At 46.6% G+C, this 19,184-nt stretch overlaps 1 protein-coding gene across 1 annotated transcript in view; it reads right to left on the minus strand.

The window, feature by feature from the left end:
- Positions 1 to 19,184, minus strand: part of LOC146855895 (protein RIC-3-like) — a 161,500-nt gene that overhangs the window by 41,009 nt on the left and 101,307 nt on the right. Inside the window, exon 4 of the mRNA XM_085653842.1 lies at positions 7,456 to 7,546. Coding sequence (XP_085509968.1) covers positions 7,456 to 7,546 — 91 coding nt within the window. The remainder of the gene's footprint in view (positions 1 to 7,455; positions 7,547 to 19,184) is intronic.

Genomic DNA, 19,184 nt, shown 5'->3' on the forward strand with positions numbered 1-19,184 from the left:
GCCACGGTCGCTAGTACCGGGACACTCTTGGCGCCATTCCCGGCGTTTGCCGCGACCACGCCCCTTTTCAAGGCCACGCCCCCTTTGAGTCCTTCAAAGGCGCTGACCTCGATCACCTGCTTAGACTGACTGTTACTCCTGAGGCGGATAGCCGGGAGCACGATCTCTTTGTGTTTTTAAATATTTGAGTGTTCACCTTCCTCTGTATTTTTAATTCACTTACCCTCTGCTCCCTTCATTGCTGTGCCACCCAGACCACGCCGCGCAGCGGTTCCTGCGCTGCCACGGTCGCTAGTACCGGGACACTCTTGGCGCCATTCCCGGCGTTTGCCGCGACCACGCCCCTTTTCAAAGCCACGCCCACTCCTCTCCCTGCCTCTCCCATAGATCTATAAATCATGTGCAGATTTCGGACGCGCAGCGGACGAGCGCAGCGGGCGCGCCGTTTGCGCGCCCAGGGCAAGCCCGTCCGCGCCAAGGTAGCGCCTAGCGCCAGTTATGCTGCTTGTGTTGCCCCTTCTGACCTTAGTATTCTCCCCTCTGGTCCTCCTTACTCCAGAGAGTTGCTCCTACAACTTGGCAAGTTCCACGCTGATAAAGGTACCTTCACTCTGCTCAACACGGCTCAGCCCCGAGCTGACTTCCTAGCCAACAACTTGTTGAAATGCGGACTTTTGAATGTAAGATCCTTGCCCAAGCACAGTACTGAAATCCAACTTCTTATTGAATCTCATGAACTTGATGTCCTCTTTATGACTGAAACTTGGACGCGCCCTGACTGCATGGTCGATCCGGGTTTCACTTGTCCTCCAGGGTTTAAATTCCTTCACATCCCCAGATCTAATGGTAGAGGAGGAGGGGTTGGTGTGATCTTCACTGCAGCCTGCAACTTTAAGTCCCTTGCTTTAGACTCGATTGAAGGAACTGAACTTCTAGGACTATCTATTCAGACTCAGGCCGGAAACATCGTTACTGGGATTGTCTGCTACCGTCCACCGGGTGCATTTAGCCTCCAACATCAACAGGCACTCTTGACCATCCTTACCAATATTGCACTTTCGCATCACCAACTGTTTATTTTGGGTGACTTCAATCTGTGGCAGAACGGCGTCCTTGACTCCGGTCTAAGTAACCTTCTGAACTCCTGCAAGAGCCTTGGACTCTCCCAGTTGGTCACTGGTCCCACCCATAGGGGTGGACACCTTCTTGACCTATTGTTCGCAGGCCCCCAGTTAGTAACAATGGGAGAAACTCTCCCCATGGACTGGACAGACCATTCTCTCATTAAGTTCTTTTTAGACCTTAAGAGTGACTATCCCAAAGTCCCTGGTCCGCCCTCTAAAACCAAGTGTAGAGATTGGAAAGCCCTTACTCGTCTGCACCCCCTAGGAAAAGTGTTTCATTTAAGCCAACTTTTCCACGAGAATAAACAAGTTGATGATAACTACTCCTCGTTCTGTAATAGGATTACCGCTACCCTTGACGCCCATGCCCCTCTCAAAACTCGAATATGCAGGAGCACCAACTCTGCGCCCTGATTCAATGACAGCCTAAAAGATCTGAAGCATAGTTGTAAACAGGCTGAGAGAACGTGGAGACGAAATTATACCGAAAACACCAAGGAACTCTGGAAAAACAAAATACGGGAATATAAGGACTTAATTAAAAAATCTAAATCCGACTACTATTCCTCCATGATTTGTAAGTCTTCCAACAGCTCTAGAAATATCTTTAACATATTGAACAGTATTACTGACCCGGAATGTGTCAAAAACACTATTATACCATCTCAAGATCTCTGTGACAACCTTGCTGCTTTCTTTAAAAATAAAATTGAGCTTATCATTAAGGACCTAGATGCCTCCCCGGACATCAACTCTCACCCTGATTTTAATATGAGACTCCCCACAAATCAGATTGCATTGCCACCATTGGCCTCAAATGACCTTCTACTTGAGCTCCCTTCTATCCCGTATGAGGCCTTCGTTAAGCTAGCCAGCAAAATCTCTTCTGGGTCTCCTCTAGACCCTGTCCCTCAAAAAGTCTGGAAACAATTTGAGCTTGATCTTCTTCCCTCTCTCCACGTCATTTGTAACCAATCTCTCTCAACCGGAATAGTTCCTGCTCAGTGGAAACGGGCATTAGTCTCCCCCCTGCTAAAAAAGCCCTCTCTTGACCCTGACTGTTCCAAGAACTACCGCCCTATATCTCTGCTGCCCTTTCCAGCCAAAATCGTAGAAAGTTGGGTTAGCAATGCCCTCTCTTCCCATCTGGAATGCCACCATCTTTTGGACGCGGATCAATTTGGTTTTAGACCCACCCACGGAACTGAGTCTGCCTTGATAACCGCGATGGACGAGCTTCAGAGGCGTGCAGACAGAAGGCAGGCAGCGTTCCTTATCCTGCTTGACATGTCTGCCGCCTTTGATACCGTGAATCACGATATTCTGCTGACACGTCTGTTTGAGGCAGGAATAAGAGGCTCAGCAGCACAATGGTTTCACTCCTTCCTCAAGGATAGACCGCAAGCGGTATCCATCCCTCCTTTTCAGTCGGTGTTCACTCTGGTCCCACATGGGGTCCCCCAGGGCTCTGCTATTAGCCCCATTCTTTTTAACCTATACTTAAGACCTTTGATTTCGCTTATCAAAAGCTACAACATCAAGATTATTAACTACGCTGACGATACGCAGTTGATATTCTCCTTGGAGGGAGAAGACTCCATCTCCATTGAAACCTTTCACAAATGTCTACGTGACACCTCTCACTGGCTAAGAACCAACTCCCTCCAATTCAATGCAGGGAAAACGGAGGTTCTTCTCAACACTTGCACTAAGATTCCTCGGCCCTTCCCAAACAACTTCTGGCCTCCTGAATCCGGGACCACAGTGCGTCCAGTAGCCACTATCCGCAACCTCGGGGTCATGCTGAATCAGGAACTCAGTATGGAGACTCACATCCAAAAAACCTCTGCTTGCTGTTTTGCTATCCTCCGCTCCTTAAGGAAGATACTGCCTCTCCTCCCTACTCATGCACGTGCCGAAGTTGTACGCTGTACTATCCTCAGTCGCCTTGACTATTGTAATGCTTTACTGCTGGAATCCCCTAGCTTCTTGCTAGACAGACTCCAAAGAGTCCAATCAGCAGCGGCAAAAGTGGCTCTGGGGCTTCCTAGAAGAATCTAATGGAGCCTCCTCGTTGAGCAAACTCCACTGGCTTCCGGTTAGGCAGAGGGTTCAATTCAAAGCCCTCTGCATAGTGTTCAGAGCACTATATGCAGTAGGCCCTGCCTCCCTCCAATCTAAATTTGTCTGGTATACCCCAGCTAGGCAGCTTCGTTCCTCTGAAGCCAAGCTGGTTATGGTTCCAAAATTTAAAAAAATCAGATCCGGAGGCAGATCCTTCAATGTGGCAGCTGCCAAGCTGTGGAACTCGCTCCCTATTGATATTAGACATATTTCTGAATTTCTTCCTTTTAGGAAAAGAATTAAAACCTGGCTTTTCCCCAAGACCTCTGTCCTTTAATCTTGTGTCTCCTGCTGCTTCTGGCATCTCATCCCTACCCCATTAGTTTCAGTCAGCGCCAGGATGCCTGCCATGGTGATAGCGCGCTCTATAAATGTTTTAAATAAATAAATAAATAAATAAATAAATAAAATAGTTCATCTATACTTCCCTATATGCACTTATCTTGCAGTATTTTTGCCTGCAGTATTTTGACTACAAGATTAAGGTAGAACACTATTCCCTACTTGATATTCCAGACTACAACTCCTTTGACAGAAGTATTGTCGTGAATCTGTTGGACCAACAACTTCTTTGAGAGAGCTAATTGCAGGGTTAGTCAGATGCAACTGAAACCCTATTAACTGCTCCTTCGCATGACCAATGCAGATTTCTGTATTGTCGGTCTCTGTCTGGAGAGACAAAATGGACAACAAAAGAGGAACTGGATGGCGCCAAAGTAATTAGCAGTGGTGGAGATTAAGCATTCAACCCAACACGTTTTGGTTTCCTCAATGTTACGGGTGTGCCCAAACATAGGTTCTGTGCTAACTGTGCCATAGGAAGCACACTAAAAATCATCAATTATGCCTAAATATGCCAAAACCAGTCTGTGTTTGCTTGTGTTCCAGCTCAAAGGGGACTCAGCCTGAGCTATTTTTACTGAAATATGACCAAGGCTGATATTCATATGGCCAGTGTCTGTCTGGAGTGGAACAGTGTGGAGAAACAAAGTTTGGACTGGAGGATAGTGAGAGTAATTTCCAGTGGCTGAGATCAATCAATTTACGCATCCCTCACATCCCCTTTATGATTTCCTAGTCTCTCAGATTTATTTTATTTTTATTTATTTTGAAGGTTTTATATAGCGCAAACATGACCCTTGCGGGTATCACAGCGCTTTACAAGAGAGGTAGTTAAACAAAGGAGACCATGTACAAGAGAAACAGTGTTTCGAAATAAAGTCTTATGTTCCAGCTGGATTGTTCTAAGAGTCTGCATCAATATTTAAGTACATTTCAACATGAGAAGAGATTTGACTTCTCTTTTGAAGTAGGCAGTTGAGGGGTTAAGTCTGGTTTCTGGGGGTAGTGCATTCCAAATCCTTGGAGCAATACCAGAGAAAGCGCGGCTATATGTTTTCTTCTTGGCAAATCTTTGAGGCTTTGAGGAGGTTGCTGGCACTCCTGGATGATCTCTTGCCACACGAAAGCTCCTGTTTCTGGGCCAGATAACTCGGTGTGTTGTGATGGATGGCTTTATGCGTCATGCAGGCGATTTTTAATTAAATTCTTGCTTCGAAGTGCAGCCAATTGAGCGTTTTGAAGTCAGGGGAGATGTGGCCATTTCTTTTGGAGCCTGTGATGAGCCTGGCCGCTGAGTTGAGTGATGCTCTTAGGGGGGCAGTTGTACATCTAGGGAGTCCACAGAGAGTTGCTCTACCATTTTCTAGCCTGGGAATTACTAGGACTTGGACTACCAGCTTGAAGTAGTTTACTGGGAGGAAGGGTTTTAATTTTCTCAGAGTGCTCATCTGAAAGTGTGCTCCTTTTGCTGCAGCACTGATGTGTCTTTGCATGTTTAGGGATCTTTTGTGGAGATCCTCTTCAGTTATAGAGGCGCGGTTGTGTCTAAGATCGAGGACATGGAGTTAAAGTAGTGATGAGTCAAAGCTTGAACATCTGTTAGGTCGTCCGGGGGGAGGAGGAGGTTGACACTGGCGGATGTGGAAAGGTCTGTTTTTTTTTTTTTAGAATCCGCTTCCATATTTTAGGTCTCGAAGGTTGAACTGAGCTTAGTTTAACTGATTCCTTGATGAAGAAGAAGGTGATGGCATGATGATCGGACCAATCACATGGGAGGATTTTACTAAGCTGGATAGCTTCTGGTTTGGCAATAACCAAGTCAAGGGTTGAACCTTTGACGTGTGGGGCTATTGCAGATTTGGGTGAGGTCAAGGGCGGAAAGGAATGTTTTGAGGCTATTTACTGCCGGGTCGTTACAGTGCAGATTGAAATAACCAAGGAACATTTGGGTATTATGTTGACCAGTATGAGTGGTCACGATATCCATAAATTGCCCGATGAAGGTGAAGTTATCACCTGGCGGGTGGTAGAATATGTGCAATGAGTAAATTGGTTTGTTATTGTTATTACTTGTGATATCTAAGCAGAGGTATTCACAACAGGATAGATCCGGTGAAGGTGAGCTGTTAACTGAGAAACAGTTCCGGTGAATGCAAGCAATACCGCCTCCTAGTCTATCAGGTCTGTCTAGTCTGGTGATGTAATGATCGGGGGGAACCAGAATGTCTAGGATCGGCTGATATAGCCATGTTTCAGTTAGGAGTAGGAGGTCAGGTTCATGAGTGAGTATTAGGTCAGCTATGTCAGCTGCGTGTTTTGAGACTGATCTGCACTTTAGTACAATGCATTTTAGACGTGGCTTCGTGGTAGAAGGAGGTTCCAGTGTTAATGGAACTTGCATCAGATTCTCCAGGGTTATACCTCTGTTGTTGTGACTAGGGCCTCTGTGCGTCATGCGAAGGATGGTTTCGATTGGGGAGTGTTTATTCGGATTGAACGGGTCAGCTGTGGTTTGGCTGGGTGTGGAGGGGATCATAAGAAAGGAGTAGGGAGTGTATATCATTACCAGTTAGAGTATTTTTCCTGCGGAACGGTCAGGTAGTGGAATTGCGGTTAGGTACTGTTCTCCAACTTAGGGGTGGATGTTTAGGGGATCGTAGATGCCTCTGATGTGTAAGTGTGGGGCTGTTGCTATGAGGGTTCCGGATCTTATCATCGGCATGACGTCTAATCTTGTGTTGCTGCCAGATCATGTTCCGTAGCTTTTGGAGGTCATCTTTAATAAATTGTACTGAGAGAAGGATTTCATTGAGTCTAGGGTCTGGTGTAGGAGGCGTGTTAATTGTTTGGTCTAGGGGTAGGGGTGGATGGGTTTGTGGTGTAGATTGGAGGGTGGCAGAGATCTGAGTCTGCGTGGCGAAGTCTACAAGTCAGGCTGTCCGGGGATGGAGGGGAATAGCCAAAGGGGGAGAGGCATGTGTCGGAGGGGTGTGCATCGAGATAAGGGGTGTGGATGGGTTTGGGTTGAAGATGGGAGGGTTGCATTGAGCGGAGTCTTCATAGTGCGATCTAGCTGTAAGGCTGTCCGGGGAGGAGGAGAGGGGAATAGCCAAAGGGGGAGAGGTATGTATCAGAGGGGTGTGCGTCGGGATTAGGGGCATGGGCGGGGTCCTAATGTACGGGGATCGATTGTAAATGATGAAGCCATAATACGCTATCCATTTAGTTGGTTGCTTGCGAGGTCTTCTGTTGCTAGCCTGTTACCTAAAGACACGGTTTACACAAAGTAGTGCAAGTACTCTCGTGCTTAGACTTTGAGACCTTCTTCTAAGCCTTTCAGTTCTGTCTTTGCCCCTCTTCCTCCACATTGGTTTGGTTTTATTATTTTAAGTGCCCAGTTGCAACTTGGTCAATCTAAACTTTGAGGAAGATGACCACATTCTGTTTTTGGTGCTTTCCGGACCTTTCAAGTCATCCTTCTTAATTATTTTTGTGACCGACAGGCCCTCGAGAGATAGAGCCCTGTATGAATGGCAAGGACGCACCTCCTGGACACACAGCAACTCAAAACTAAAATGTAACCTTTGCAAGGAGCTTCCGGACTGTACAATTCCGAGGCTTACTGCATGTATTGTTAACATCTGATACAAACACACAATATTTTAAAATCATGCAAGCAGCGTTACAGCTCTGCCCACAACATCCCTCATTCTTTCTTTGAGCTGACTGTACAATAATCTAGAATGTATTCTGAAAATCTGCATTCCTTCACTACTAACTAGTAGAACAGGATTCAGCTATTTATTATTTCATAGTAGTTTTCCTATAGATATCAGTTAATGCAGCGTTTCGTTTTGTTTCTCACCAGTTTGACAGTGGATCCAGCTGCAACAATAAAGAGTTTAACATCACCTCTGTCTGCGCAAGATGTTGTTCAAGCTCCATCAGTTGTTTTTCTAGAAAACAAAAACACACGTTTAATTCACATGTAATGTGATGGAGATATTTGGAAATCGGCACATAGAACCAGCCAACTAAGACCAAAAGCCCCAGTCACAAAGAATTCACATTTCTACATTATAAATTAAAACTTTGTTTTAAGGCGGCAAGATGCGTGATATTTGGGCAGCAGGCTTTTTGAATTGAATTTGCCAGATGCTGCCACAACCCTCCTGGTCCCTAGCACTATTCTTACAGGCATGCAAGGGCCAATCAAACCCAACATATTGGCTTCTGCCCTACACGGTCAGCATCTAGTTTTTTTGTTTTTAAGAATCACTGTGATATGAAAATCAACTTCTTCTGCTTACATTTCAATATACGGGGCGTGGCTAGGGCAAGGACCGCGCAACACAGGTCCTTGCTGAGCTACGAGTGGGGCTCATAGCCAGGGCGAGTAGGGCACTTTAAAGCTCAGAATACATGGAGTTGGGGTCGCACGTGAGACAGGCAGCCCTCCTGCACCAGAAGTCTGCTGTCAAAGGTGGGGAAATAGGTCTCGGGCAGTGTCGCAGCAATGACAGGCCAAGAAAACAATATGGCATTCACAAAAAGATTCCAAAATGGCTTAGCCTTGGGGATCTGTGGTTGAATCTGTGGCCCTGGCGGAGGGGGCAGTGGATAGCTGCCCCAGCCCCTTTTTTCCCGCCCAATACTCTCTTGGATTGTGGACAGTGCCCCTGTATTGGATAACGTCCATGACTACCACAATAGTTAAGAACCTGAGCCCTGGCGGTGCAGCGGCCGCAACAAGCTGAGAGAATGAGATGATGTCCACTATGATCAGCCTAAATGGAGCCAGTCAACTGTGGGACTTGCATGTTGGATTCTTGGACCCTTGGGATGGCGTCCCTCAGTTATCAAGCTTATTAACTCAAAAATCGGCAACAGACAAGGGTCTTAGTCAAACCTGAGACTGGTGTCCCCTCTCTCCATCTGACAGTGGACCATGAAGAATTACCATGACACATACTTGTGAAGCTTCTGGACTGAGACTTCATTCTAGTGGAAGTGTTTGGGATGAGGAGACTGGCATTAAAAGCAAAATACGAACATCAAATTGATAATTGGCACGATAAAGAGGCCATAGGAATAATCAAGAGAGAGCCTCAGAGGGTCCGTGTACTATTTCGAACTGTATCCACGACTGCCTACTTGTGGCTCTTTCTGCCTACCTCCTGGACTACCATGAGGGGCGGTGTCTGATATCCAGTGAGAGTTCCAGGAGATGTTCACTTGTGCGCTTGGAGAGAGGGCCAAGACCTAGCGACAGAGCGTGTGAGGGCAGTTTGGACTCTGAGAAGTGGTGGTGTGGACAGACTGAGCCAGTAGTGAGCATGGTAGTGTAGGAGCTGCAGTTAGAAACGTGAAACTGCGGTGGGAGATTGGTTCACGTGGTCCTCCACTTGTGCCTAAACATCATGGCGGTCTCTAAACAGAAGGCGCACAAGAAGCTGTCTATCTAATAGCTGAGGCAAAGCCAGAAAGCGGACAGCACTGAAACAACCCCCCCACCCAACGTTCACTTGCCAGAGTTAGATGCTTCAGAGGCCAAGGTCCTGGCCACCAACAGAGATATCCCGCTTTCCATAAAAAAGAGAGCAAAACTGAATTGGCTGCTCTCCGCCAGGATTTGGAAAAATCTATTTCTGATTTGGGTCAAAATCTGCAATGCCCCAAGACAAGATTTGACCAAATTGAAAATTTCACGGAAGACCAAGCACACTAGCAAGAGGCACTCATGTGAAGAGAGTTGGAGCATTGGAGGCTCAATGAGCTCAGATCTTAGAGAACAGGAGGATAGAAAAAAATAGGTTCAGACGACATTGAGATCAGAGACATCAACTCAGAGCTTCCGAATGCAGAACTCGAACAACACTAGATTAACAGTAAACCTCACTGCTGCGACTTCTAAAAACAAAAACCCCGATAGTCCTCCTTTCTCTTGACATGGAGATGGCATTTTACAGAGTTGACTAGCATTTTAATCAAAAAGGTCTTGTCCAAAACATCAATTAGTCCCATCATGTCCTCCTTTACCATAGCTAACTATAATAAACCAACAGCCTCCATCAAAACCAATTTTCATCCCGGCAATAGAGCCCTTTGTCCCAAAAATGAAGTCAATCAATACTGAGTAACACAGCCAATGGCAATATGTACACATTGGCACTTTTCATCAACGACATACAAGGCTTCTTAACAGACTCAGCAGAGTCTATCTTGGCCCTTAAGGCATTCTCAGTATTATCAAGTTTTCATGTTACTATTTGTAATCTGCCAGTATAGGGTTCCAGACCAGACTCGAAGCATGCAACACCTTCAGTTCAGTGGGTTTACACGCACTAAAGGTCTCCTATCTAGCATGGGAATATGGTCATTGTTGGACTTGGCCCTTTTTGCAGGGTCATCCCTAAACTTTTTGCCTTCCTCCTGCATTTTTTCTGACCTGGTGTTGGCTGTTTTAGGACTCTGGGCACCTTACCACTGCTGACCAGTGCTAAGGTGCATATGCTCTCCCTATGGTAAAATGTATTATGTGAATTGACTTCCATGTTTGGCTTATTTGGATTACTATCAGTCCCTAGTAGAGTGCACCAGGGGTGCCAAGGGCTTGTATATCCAAATGCTGCTAGTGGGCTTGCAGCACTGGTTGTGCCACCCACAGAAGCAGCCTGGTAAAATGTGTCTAACTCTAGAGGTCTGCCAATGCAGAACCTGCATGCAGGCTGGTACTGTCATGCTGACTTCCCGTACCTTCATATTAGTCACCCCTATGGTAGGCCCTAGGGCAGGGTGCATTGGAAGGATAAGGTAGGCCATGCCCTGAGGTGCGTGGCATGTCCAAATAGTGAATTACAGCCATTTTCGTTTTTCACTATTGAAGGCTACCTGCTCTCCATAGGCCAGAATGGGCTGCTAGATTATAACACTCTATAATCCTAGCAGGCTCAGGAAGCATGGTAGAAATTCGTGTTTAGTATGCCTGAACTCAGAATAATATAATACATCTTTTAGTAAAGTTTATTTTAATATCCTGTGTTTGCAAATGCTACTTTTAGAAAGTTAGCATTTGCTTGCTTAACCATTTCAGTCCGCCTCTGGAGGGGAGGGCTATCTTCTTTGTGTGTAGCTTGAGTGACAGGGCGGGGAAGTTCCAGGAGACAGGCTGGGGCTGCCAGGTGGTGAATAGAAAGATTACACCAGGATGGGTGGGAGGAGTGCACCTTGACTCTGAATAGGACAGTGCTCTGCCTCCACAATGCTGGCTCCACCCCCTGGGGAGCGTCTGATGTCTCTGCCCTGCCTGCTGAAAGAAGAAGCCAGAGTCTCAATAACAAAGTTCTCCTCACTGAAAAGAACTGAACTGGGATTATGCAAAGGCCCCCCTGGCCTGTAAAGACAAAATAAACCGAGTATAAATGTAGGAGCCCTGCTCCTAAGAAATCAGATCCTGATTGAACCACGAAGGAACTCTTCCTGACTAGAAGGACCTGGAAGAAGCTGAAGGAGGAGTAACTTTCCCTGACCTGGGGGATTGGCCTGCAGTTGGTGCCTTGCTGAGAAAGGAGAGGAAAAGACTGAAAGAGACTTTGTACTTTGTTTTTCATCTATCTCCAAGGGCTTGGAAGAGAGCTTGCCCCCTGAACTGAGTCCCAGGACCATTGGACTCATCTGCCTTCAAAAACTGAGTTGCCTGGACAATTCTTGCTTGTTTCCCGCTGGATTTGGCCCCAGTACGCCTCGTACTACATCCGCCGCGAAGCTGTGTCTTTGCCGCCCGGCACCGTGTGTCTACGCTGAACCAAAAGCGTTAGTACGCACCGTATCCCTCCCGGCTGCATGGCACCTCACCTTCCCCGCCGGTTCGAGACGTACATCCCTGGCTGCCGAACCCTGTACGCCGGACTCAAGCTTCGCTGTCCCGCAGGTACGGTCCGTACGCTGCTAACGTACTGCACCGTGCCGTACTCAGAGCCGAGAAGCCGCAGTACGCTGATCATCCCCGTACGCTGTACGGCGCCGAGAAGTGTCGCCGCTGATCCGCACCGAAGGTACGGCCCGAACGCCGACGCCACGGACTCTGCAAGCTGATCCGGATCATCCGCCCGTACCCCTGAAGGTACCGTACCAACGCCGCGTCCCGACGCCGCGACCGGACCAGACGGAGTACGCTGCCGAGTACGCTGCTGAACTACGACCCGGACCCATCAACTTGTCCCGCACTGTCCGTCGCGGACCCCACGAACTAAAGGTACTTTGTTCAGTTCGCACCGCCGTGTGCACGTCCTGGACCCCGGAGTCCGCACCGATTGTTTGACTCGTACTTTTTGTTTTTTTTATTTTTTATTTCAAATCTTTTTTATTGATAAAGAAATAGAAAAATGACAAAACATACAATACATAACAATAAGACCCAAAGGACCTAAGAACTGGCAAGTCTATAGGGGAATCGCACCCAACACAGACATATATGAAGACATTCCTCATACACATAGTAATAAGATCCGTAAGTCCGGATTACAAGTCTGATCATCACATCCGAATAACAGAGACAAACTTAAAACAAATTAAATTAAATTAAAATATGTTATGAAACCAAGTTCATCCCCCAAACTCCGATTGCGCTATGGTGAATGAGCGCCACGACTGCCAATGCCTTATCTCATGTGCATTACCTGTCCCACCCCGCCTCGCCCTTTACTCTATAGCCTATCAGCCATAACTCTGCCACTTCCGTTCAGGGCGGGTCAAATGAGAACGAAGATCTGTCCAGGGATTTCCAGAGCCTCTTATGGGAAGCGCGCCACGGGGATGAGTGTAGAGCTGGGTTGTCAGCTTCTCTTAGAAACGAGAGCCATTCCTGCCAAACCTTGAATGAGACCTCAGAGGCGCTTTTCCATTTGCATAGTACCACCTTGCAAGCTAGAGTAAGCAAAATATCTAACAATTGACGATCATTGTCATTATGAAGCTCCTGATCCAGCACCCCAATATAACAGACAAATTCTCGTTTAGAATTGACCTTGAAGATATGATCTATGCAATCAAACACTTTCCCCCAGAATAATCCCAGCGCAGGACACCCAAAAAGCATATGAGCCAAGTCTCCCACCCCTGAAGCACAATTCCAACATAGGGAGCTATCCCTCAGATGGAGTCTATGGAGTTTTTCTGGCGTCCAGTATGTCCTATTAATGAGCATATACTTGGTTTGGGCTAGAATCGGGGAAATCTTATTCGTTAGGGCAGCAGCGTGTATCAAATCCCAGTCAAATACTATACCGGTAGAGTTAGGCTCAGATTCCCACTTGGATTCATGTTTCTTGTACGCCTTCCTTGGGGCAGGGAGAAGCAGCTTATACATTTTAGAAACAAAGTGACCCGACTTCAAAAGTCGTGGAACCTGGGTCTTGAGCCAGGGGTCACTCAAGTTGAGGGAGCAAGTAGACAGGATAACCTGGAGTTTCAAAAAGTCATAGAAATCCATTGGTGACAGGTTGTGGCTGGCTTGGAGCGAGGAGAACGGCAATGGCTGTCCTCCTTCAAATAAGTCTTTCACCAGGTTGATGCCCTTCTTAGACCAACCTCCCCACTGCAGAGGTTTCCCTTCCAGTTTAAGCGATGGATTATACCATAAAGATACCATAGCAGACTTCCTCCACAGCAAACCAACTTTATGAGCTTGATCTAGTCTCAGAAGTGCTCTTCTAGTGTTTAGTAGAATGTATTTGGAGTGGGGGAGATGGGAGAGATCCATTGAGAGTAATGCTATTAGAGGGGCATTACCAATCAGTGATTTCTCAATTGCGATCCACAGCGGAGTATAATCCACGTCCTCATTCAACCACTGCGCCCCTTGTTTACATAGAAAGGCCGTCTGGTAGTTCCTGAAGCTAAGGAGACCCAAGCCGCCTTTCCCTTTTGATAGCTGTAGCTTCTTCATAGATATCCTGGGCTTCTTCCCCTGCCACAAGAATCCACCAAATAGCCCATCCACCCTTTTCAAGAAGGCCTCCGAGAATGTCATTGGCAACATACTTGCAAGATAATTTACCAATGGGGTCACCATCATCTTTAAGGTTTCCGCCCTTCCCCACCATGAAAGGAATTTCAGGGACCATCCCTCTAGTAATTTAGATATTTTCTTCAGAGTCAAACTTTCATTAACCTCCAAAGTTGTGATTAGATCTTTATCAAATTCCAGTCCCAAATACTTAAAGCAGCCTGGCTGCCACGTCAAGCCAGAGTCCCCCATAATCTCTCTGTTACCCAAATTATTCAACAGTTTAACCTCGGTTTTATCTTTATTCAACTTGTATCCCGACACCCTGGAGAAATCATCAATGGTAGACATGAGGGCCGGTATAGCCTCTTCCGCCCTTTCTGATACTATGAGGACATCATCCGCATACGCGGTCAACTTTATTACACAATCTTCAAATGGGATTCCAGCAATACCATTGTTAGTTCTCAAGTGATAGAGAAATGGCTCAATGGCCAGCAAAAACAATGAGGGCGAGAGAGGACATACCTGTCTGGTGCCTTGGTGCAGTTGGAACGCTGAGGAAAATGAGCCGCCAGCTCTAACTCTCGCAGAGGGACAAGAATATAGAGACATCACCATCTTCGTGAAGAAGTGACCCAGGTTGAACTTATGTAGGACCGCATTCAAATAGTTCCAATCGACTCTGTCGAACGCCTTTTCGGCGTCAAGTGTGATTGCAACAGTAGGGGTAGATAACAGTTTTGCTCTTTCAAGTACATGCGCCAATATTCTGGTGTTATCACTAGACAGTCTATGCTTTAAAAAACCCACCTGTGAAGCATGCATCAATTTGGGCAGGACCTTTTGAAGTCTGTTAGCCAGAATCATGGCTAGGAGCTTACAGTCAAGATTAATGAGCGAGATAGGCCTATAATTCTTTGGTAGCGCCGGGTCTTTCCCTTCTTTTGGCAGCACCGCAATAATGGCTTCCGACAACGTACCTTTCACCTCCCCTATAGCACTGATTTCCTGGAATAAGTGCAAGAGTGGTTGCGATAAAAGTGATGAAAAACCCTTGTAGAATCTAGCAGTGAACCCGTCCGGTCCGGGAGCCTTACCACACTTCAACGACTTAATGACAATCTCGACTTCCTGAAGCGTGATCGGCCCATTAAGGTCATCACGATCCACAGTGGAGAGGGAGGTAAGATTGCAGTTATCCAAATAACCGTCAATTTTGGAGTCAACCACCTCTGTATTCTTGGCATAAAGTTGCTCATAAAATTGTTTGAATACCCCCGCTATCTTGACCGGGTCCGAGTGTGTTGTTCCCCCCTGATCTTTGATGGAATTGATCGTATTTTTCTGTATTTTAAATTTGAGGTATGCCGCTAGGCTCTTCCCCACTTTGTTGGATGCACAGAGTTTGAATTGTTTCTTCCTAGTTAACCAAATCCCCGCTCTCTCACTTACTATTTTGTTATATTCATACTTCTTATTTGCTAATTTATTCATTGTTTCTTCCTTTCTATCAGACAAATGTTTCTTCTCTAGCGCTGCAATTTCTCCCTCTAAAATCTCCAGAGCTTTATTGTGGTTCTTGTTTATGGCAGATTTTATTTTAATAACGACCCCTCTTATTGTACTCTTTAGCGCCTCCCAACGAATCAAATCAGTAGTATCTCCCCTGCCGTTATGTTCTAAGTATTCTCTAATCGCGGTCTCAATCGCTACCCTATGTTGTTCTTTTTCGAGGACCTCCTCATTAAACCTCCAGATAGTTTGCTGAGTAGAAGATTTGACGTTGGAGATGGATAGGGAAATACATGAGTGATCGGATAAAACCCTTGGTTCTATAGATGTTCCTTCCATTCGAGGGATGCCATTCTTTGTGATAAATAAATAGTCAATCCTGGAAAATGAGTCATGTGGAGGAGAATAAAAGGTATAATCCCTCCCATCAGGGTTCTGTAGCCTCCATGTGTCTACCAATTGGAATAGAGTACATAGATTAGGGAAGGCCTTATGGGATCTATTACTACGAAAGGAGCATCTGGAATCCCTATCCAATACTGGATCTAAGGGTAGATTAAAGTCTCCTGCCAGAATATGTATGGCTGAATCAGGGATAGTCTCTAGTTGCTTGGACAGATCGGACCAAAAGGTTAGGTCACATGTATTAGGGGCATAGACATTCGTCACATAAAATTCAGTGTCGTCTTTAGCCAGCTTGGTCGTAACCCACCGCCCTTTGGAGTCAGAAGCGGAGGAGAGCAAATCTACGTTAGATTTTTTTGCAATCAATGTCAGGACCCCATTCTTCTTTCCTATTGCCTCCGACCCTACGACCTCAACAAAGAATTTGTTCCTGAGTGTATGAAATTGTGAGGCCTCAAGTTTAGATTCTTGCAACAATACAATATCACCTTTCTGTCTACGTAAATACTCCAGAACCTTCTGACGCTTGACTGGCTGATTGAGACCCTTAACGTTGAGAGAGTATTTTCAAGTTATTCACTCTTGTTACACCTATAGGAGTGTCAATTGTGGATAACGACATAGCCACTCAATAGCTAACATGGTGAATTGCTAATAAACAACACTTAAATGTATTTACTTGGACCTCCTTCATTCTCTCCCAGGACACCCCAGCTCTCAAAGCACTGGTATGAAGGTAAAAGTACAATCGGCGTAGGCATTGACAGGAGAATGATGTGAGACCTGGTGTACATCGGAACTTGACATAAACCCTATTCGGATCCTGACAGCACAATCTGCATAGGCATTGACAACGGAATGAGTGTGGACCTGGTATGTAATGGAACATGACAAACACCAGCAGGGTCGCGGCAGTGTAACCGGCATAGGCATTGGCAGTAAGTTGATGATGGACCTGGCGTGCATTGGAACATGACGTAAACAATGACAAAAGGAAAAAATAACACAGATCAAACACATACCCCACCCTCTCACCCTCTCCCATTCTCCCACCTCCCCCTCTCCCTCCCGGTCACCCTCCCCCACCCCTCCACCCCGAGATAAGCTAGTAGGCATGGTGACACGGAAAAAATAGTGTCCCTCCCATGGCCTCAACTCGTATCCGTGTTAGTAATTCGGGAATCAACCCAACACATAACACAACATAAACCTGTGCACCCATGAGGCAGCAGACCTCGTCCAGGTAGCGATTAACATATACAGATGGAGCTGCCGCTGTGCCACCTCCAGTGGGGTTATCAACATTAGCTACCCACCTTTACCAACCTTAGCCCGATTTAACACAAGGCGCACCGAGTAGCCCTTCTCTCTATCCATCCTTCCTCAAACAAATCAACACCATACGATGCAAGATCCCCTTATATGCTTGCATTAGATGAATGCATTAAATGCGTCCCCCTACCTCTTTGACTGGTTGGGAACCGCTACTGCAGACCAATAAGCGCATATTAGTTAGTAACCATTTATGACTAGTAATCAACACTCGAGCAAGGCACAAGCCACCCAAGAGCACAGAAGAGAAGACTTGCGTCCCCCTCTACTCCACAACAGAGGCCAACATTGCAACAACACAGCAATACATCAGGACCCGACATTGTGTGACCACAAATGACACAGTGGCATAACAGTCTGCTACGGAAACAAAGAATCCTGTTTAGTGGATGAAGTCGAGGCCGCCGATGAAGTGTCCATGTGTAGCTCCTCGCCTACTTCCAGACATTTCCTGAGTTTTAACGGATCTGCGAAGACCTGCGGAGAACCCTTAATAAAGACGCGGAACTTTGCTGGACCCACAAATCCAAATTGGTAGCCCAGCGACTTCAGCTGTGGTAGCAAAGCAAGAAAGGCTTTCCTTGTGTCGACAGTTTCTTTACTGTAATCCTGTGAAATGTACACTTTACTAGATTTCCAGAGTACATGGTTATTTCTGCGCACAAATGACAGTTTTTGTTCCACATGCTGGTAACGTAATGGCTTACATACAATAGGTCGCGGACCCCGTTGGCCCGGCACGATCCTGCCCTGGACCCTATGGGCTCTGTCAAATTCCAGTGGGTGATGGAAGTTAAGGTTGGTTGCCTGTGAGAACCAAGCCTCCAGAAATTGGACACATGACTCGTATGACTCTTCTGACCCCTCCGGTATTCCAAAAATGCGTAGATTCCCTCTCCGATTTCTATCCTCCAACTCCGACAGCTTCCTTGACATCTGATCTGTGGAGATGTGTAGGTGTTTAAGAGAGCTACAAGTTTTGATCTCTGAATCTTCCAGTCGGCTGATTCTTGATTCTGACTCTGTAAGTCTGGCATTACTGTCTCTGAGGTCTTTACGGATAGCTACAATCTCTTCCTTTGTGGACCTTGCAATCTCCTTCACCTCTTCTAGTTTGTTCAGTATTATGTCCATCGTATCGGTCACATCCTTTTTACCCTTGATAGGTGAGATTGGAGCCGGAGGTTCAGCCTTAAGTCTTTTCAGGTTCTTTGTATCTTTGTCCCCCTTTATGTACTCACTGTTGGAAGTCACTTGATACGTTCGTTAAGACTGATAATTCCAAGCAGGCCCAAATAACCTTTGGCTAGGGCACCAGACACAATATGGCACACGTACAGGATATTACCACAGCAAGAGAGTTTCCACCCGAACTCCCCCCACCGCTGCCAGTGGCGTACTCAGCGACTTAAAATTGCAGAGTCCCCTCAGAATTTCCCTCGTGATCTCTTGTGTCACCTGTGATCACCTGTAGACAGCATGTCGTTGGGCACATACTTCATCACTGTACAACTGCACCACTCCCACGTGTCACAAAACTCGGATATGGCACTGCAGCCTCTCTCAGATCTCTCAGCCCTCTCCGATCTCTCAGCTCACTCGAATTTCCAGATCTTCCAGCTCGCTCACAACCCCAGGACCCTCAGGTCTCTCAGATCAGCAGCGTAGAGTAATGGCGGTGATCATACATATATGGGAAGAGCCATGGCACCCACGACTCCATCCATCCCCTTTGCAGTCTATCTTGCCGTCAAATATAGTCATACCATGTGCCCTCCATATATTGACTCTGTGAGTGTTGAACGCTAATTATCTCATTATAATGTTCCGAGAGGAGCCCCAACAGCCTCCATATTCGCCATCACAGCCGCCATTTTGCGAGGAACAGGGAAGTGATCGTGTGCACCAAAACCGCTTTCACCACTTTTGCCTGTGATACGCGTTACCTGTAGTACGCTGCTGCACTCAACTACCTCTGTTTTCATGTCGCTTTAGTCGTGGTGTACGTCGCCCCTCTTACACTCCGGCGGCAGCCCTCGTGTCCCGATCTCACACAGGTGCTACGGAGACTCTAGTAGCCGCCATTTTGTCCCTCCACACCTCGCTGTTTATTGGCCCTCCTCCGCACGTTTGGGGTGATATAAAATATTATCAGCTTTCCGTCTCAAGCGCTTAGCAATAATCTTGCGCTGGCCTCTCCTCGACTGCCTTCGTATCTTCGTCACGCTTCGGGACAGAGACTCTCAGCGAATTCCTACATCCGCCATCTTGCGTCAGCTTGCACACTCCACGCATCGGCAGTATCTAAGCGTGTCGGGAATAGTCTATGCGCACTC

Source organism: Triturus cristatus, chromosome 4_1 (genome assembly GCF_964204655.1).
Source record: "Triturus cristatus chromosome 4_1, aTriCri1.1, whole genome shotgun sequence".
In the NCBI taxonomy this organism is placed as follows: Eukaryota; Metazoa; Chordata; class Amphibia; order Caudata; family Salamandridae; genus Triturus; species Triturus cristatus.